The sequence below is a fragment of the Dendropsophus ebraccatus genome, chromosome 7 (genome assembly GCF_027789765.1).
Source record: "Dendropsophus ebraccatus isolate aDenEbr1 chromosome 7, aDenEbr1.pat, whole genome shotgun sequence".
In the NCBI taxonomy this organism is placed as follows: domain Eukaryota; kingdom Metazoa; phylum Chordata; class Amphibia; order Anura; family Hylidae; genus Dendropsophus; species Dendropsophus ebraccatus.
In genome coordinates this window covers 50,302,292-50,306,009 of record NC_091460.1, presented here as the reverse complement: position 1 = coordinate 50,306,009, position 3,718 = coordinate 50,302,292, and the positions used below count along the sequence as shown (strand labels likewise).

General features: G+C 45.5%; 1 protein-coding gene across 1 annotated transcript; it reads right to left on the bottom strand.

Moving 5' to 3' along the window:
* Positions 1-200: 200 nt before the first annotated feature.
* LOC138796794 (ADP/ATP translocase 2-like) lies at positions 201-1,094 on the bottom strand. The gene has a single exon (XM_069976484.1). The coding sequence runs from the start codon at positions 1,084-1,086 to the stop codon at positions 259-261; it is 828 nt and encodes a 275-aa protein (XP_069832585.1). The 5' UTR covers positions 1,087-1,094; the 3' UTR covers positions 201-258.
* Positions 1,095-3,718: the final 2,624 nt, after the last annotated feature.

The following is a 3,718-nucleotide window of genomic DNA, read 5'->3' as shown; positions in this document are numbered from 1 at the left end:
GGCTCTAATGGAAGTACCTGGGAATAAGGGAATGATTTATGTTAATATGGAAAGCTGGTGAGATGTAATCAAATTGGTTCCCAAACATTAACCAGTAGGATTACCAGTTACAATTTATAAATTAAGGTGTGTTTGACAAAAAAAAGTAGAAAGTCCATGAACGCTCACAGCATGCCAGGTCACATACAGCGGGACAGGTTTGGATGTATTTCTTCAGCTTATCGTACAAGACTAGCACAAAAGCACCACCCATTCCTCTCAGCACGTTGGACCAAGCACTCTTGAAGAAAGCCTTTGAACCTTCATCTTCCTCCAGCAGTCAATTGTGCCGCTGTACATGATGTCAGCTCCTTTCCTTCCAGACTGCATCATCATACGATGACGGACTGTGTCGAATGGGTAGGAGACGAAGCTGGCAACTGCTGTTACTGTCTGAGCGATCATCCAGCTGACAACGATGTGTGTGTTCTCAGGATCTGGAAGCATACCTTTAGCTGTGTCATAGATGCCAAAATAGGCAGCTCTGTAAATGATGATGCCCTGGACAGACACATTGAAGCCCTGGTACAGGCCTTTAAGCCCATCGGATCTGAAAATCTTAACCAAGCAATGTCCAAGACCCTTGAACTCTCTATCGGCACCAGCTTTTCCCACATCAGCAGCTAGATGGGTTCTGGCAAAGGCAAGTGGGTAGACAAAGCACAGGGAGGTTGCACCAGCAGCATCACCAGATGGAAGGTTTTCGGCAAAGTAGCGCCAGAACTGGGTCCTCTTGTCCACGCCATAGAGGAAGATCTTCTTGTACTTGTCTTTGAAAGCAAAGTTGAGGGCCTGAGTTGGGGAATATCGGATCACGTTGGCAAGGTTACCACGCCAGAAAGACAAGAAACCTTGTTCTTTGGGGATGCAGACAACGCAGTCCATGATTCCTTTGTACTGATTGTCGGCTGTAATTTGTTTGCTTGCATGTTGGACTTGCAGCAGCAGCTTGACTCTCTCTATAGGTGCTACAGCGGTCTTAGAGATAGCAGCGGCCACACTGCCGCCCAAGAAGTCCTTGGCGAAGGAGATCGCTGCGTCGTTCATGGTGATCGGTGGTCTGACAGGTGAGTGGTTCTGGCTGCAGCACAGCATTTCCGAGGGCTGGGCATGGGTGTCTTCCTTCTAAGCCACCCCCATACAAATTAGACATGTGTTCAATGTTGAATTTCAATATACATCATTATGTGTCTACTAGAAATGAGCGAACCTGCCGAGCGAACCTGAACTCTCAGCGTCTGATTCCCACTGTCTGCAGGCTCCGTGAAGAGGGTGGATACAGCCGGAGGACCATCTGGAAAACTGGGACACAGCCTATGCCTATGGCTGTATCCCAGTTTTCCCAGACGGTAATCCGGCTGTATCCACCCTCTTCACGGAGTGGGCACAAAGCGAGAATCAGACGCTGAGAGTTCAGGTTCATACGAACAGAACCTCGGCAGGTTCGCTCATTTCTAGTGTCTACCGCTCAAGTGCAGACCTATGTATTTCCATGTTGACAGACTACAACCAAATCCTGTGTAGTCTGATCCTTTCACTTGGTTTCTACTTTTTAAAAACATAAGTTTTAAAAAGTTAAAGCAGGGAGGCGATAAAAGGTAGAATGACTGTATAATCCGACTATACCCTTTATTAAATGCTACCATAAAGACACATAGCTCTGTACAGAAGCTTAATGCACAAAGCAATAAGAAATTATTTATCAATACCTAATGCAAAGAGGTACTAAAGGGAGGCATGTTTTATGGTGTGGTTATGAATTATACTATCTGCTACACAACACTGACTTCATTGACCCCATGACCTGCAAATGATAGCTGGACACAGAGGTAGAATGCAAGGAAGTGAGAACTGCAAACACTCTGCAGGTATCATTATATGCTTCAGACATCACTATACTATCATATCATATAACATCAATACCCCTTCATATGGGGCACAAGGTGTAATGGTAGTATGACCATGAATAAGATCACCAGGAGTAGTCACAATGCATTGACTCTTGTATTTTTTAGGTGCTTTTATTCTTGAACAAGTAATAAAGATTGAAGAATTAGTTACACACTTGTGGAATTGGAAACTTTGAAACCTTTTCTGTCCTATCCTCACCAGGGATGGAAGGTAGTGCTTGACCAGGGTGGTTAATGGTGGGGCTGGACTGTGTATGCACTTATTATTATAAGCTGCAGGATTACTGAACACATGCCTTACTTATGATTTTTAGCTGATGTGGTGTCCCACCACGGGTGTTGTCTAGAGCACCTGATCAAGTCAATCTTTCAGGTTAGCAAGTGGGGGATGTAGTACTTTGTTTTCCCCACTGGGTGTCAACACTGTTGTTAGTGTCTTCTATGCACAGCCGAAGTCAAGTGTTAATTGTTTGTACCATGTGTTTGTGTGCTGACCAGTCACAGGTGCTCTTCTCTCTAAACTAGGCATGGTCCGAACCTGTCCAGGTTCCGGTTCGTACGAACCCGGACTCTTGGTAATGATTCCCGCTGTCTTAAATCTCCATGGAGAGGGTAGATAAAGCGGGAAGATTGCCTGGAAAACTGGGATACAGCCTATGGCTGTGGCTGTATCCTGGTTTTCCAGGCGGTCCTCCCGCTGTATCCACCCTCTGCACGAAGGTTTAAGACAGCGGGAATCATTGCCGAGAGTCCCGGTTCGTACAAACCCGAACCTCGGCAGGGTCGGGCCATCCCTACTCTAAACCTATCCTATTTTTCCTCTCTCTCACACACTCAGCCCTACCACTCACGGGAAGGTTTAGATTTACCCCTGTAGGAGGAGTTAGTTCCTGGCAGGAGGAAGTGAGGAGTTAGTAGTTGGAGGTCTCAGCCGACATACGTGTAAGACACTAGCTCGTTACAAAGTTATCCTGCTATACACGTTCAGGATGCAGTGCTAAGTTCACCTTAGTGGAGAGAAGCCACCTAGGATAACTTTTGCCCATGCCAGGAACCTTTCTAAAACGTGCTAGGTAGTCTCCTGAAAGAAGAGGAACTGACCGCAGTAGGACAAAGCTACCAGGGAAAAGGTCCGCGCATCCTACTGCGCAATGCAGGACGACTCATATTACCCACAAAACTCCTGGAGATTACCGATCATTGGGGACAGCAAACAAGCCAAACAGGTGTCATTTCAGGTTTTGCCTTGGGGCAGCAGAAAACCTGACATTTTCCCTTTAAAGAGGACATGCCACTTGAAGAATCTTTCCTAAACTTGCCTTTTCCTCCCACATAAGTTTCATGATGAGCTGAGAGCAGTCATAGGAAATCCTATCATCCTGCCTTATTAGTAGATGACATCTATGACAGTAATAGAAGGAACAGGGGTGTAGTTACAGGGGTTGCAGAGGTAAAAGTTGCCTGAAGGTGTCAAAAGTTACCATAAGAAAACACTAGTGTTACAAGCAGTATATGGTAGTTGGGGCATTCCCTGTTACAGCTTTAGCAGTTGAGCCCAGCAGTAAACCTTATTGCCTATGAAAGGGAATAATGACATATGCACGTCCCTATTCTATTAGTGGGGTTCACCTACTACATGTTATTAGGCAGTCGCCAGTGGTAAATACATAACTACCTGCACCGTCTGAATATCAGAAAACTGTTATATTCTGCCTCTCCTTATACTGTAGCGTATCATTTGTATCCATTACTATCCTTCTTTTCTGAGG

Excerpts from the sequence above, each read along its gene's own strand:
- LOC138796794 (XM_069976484.1), bottom strand. The coding sequence starts at position 1,086 with ATGAACGACGCAGCGATCTCCTTCGCCAAGGACTTCTTGGGCGGCAGT.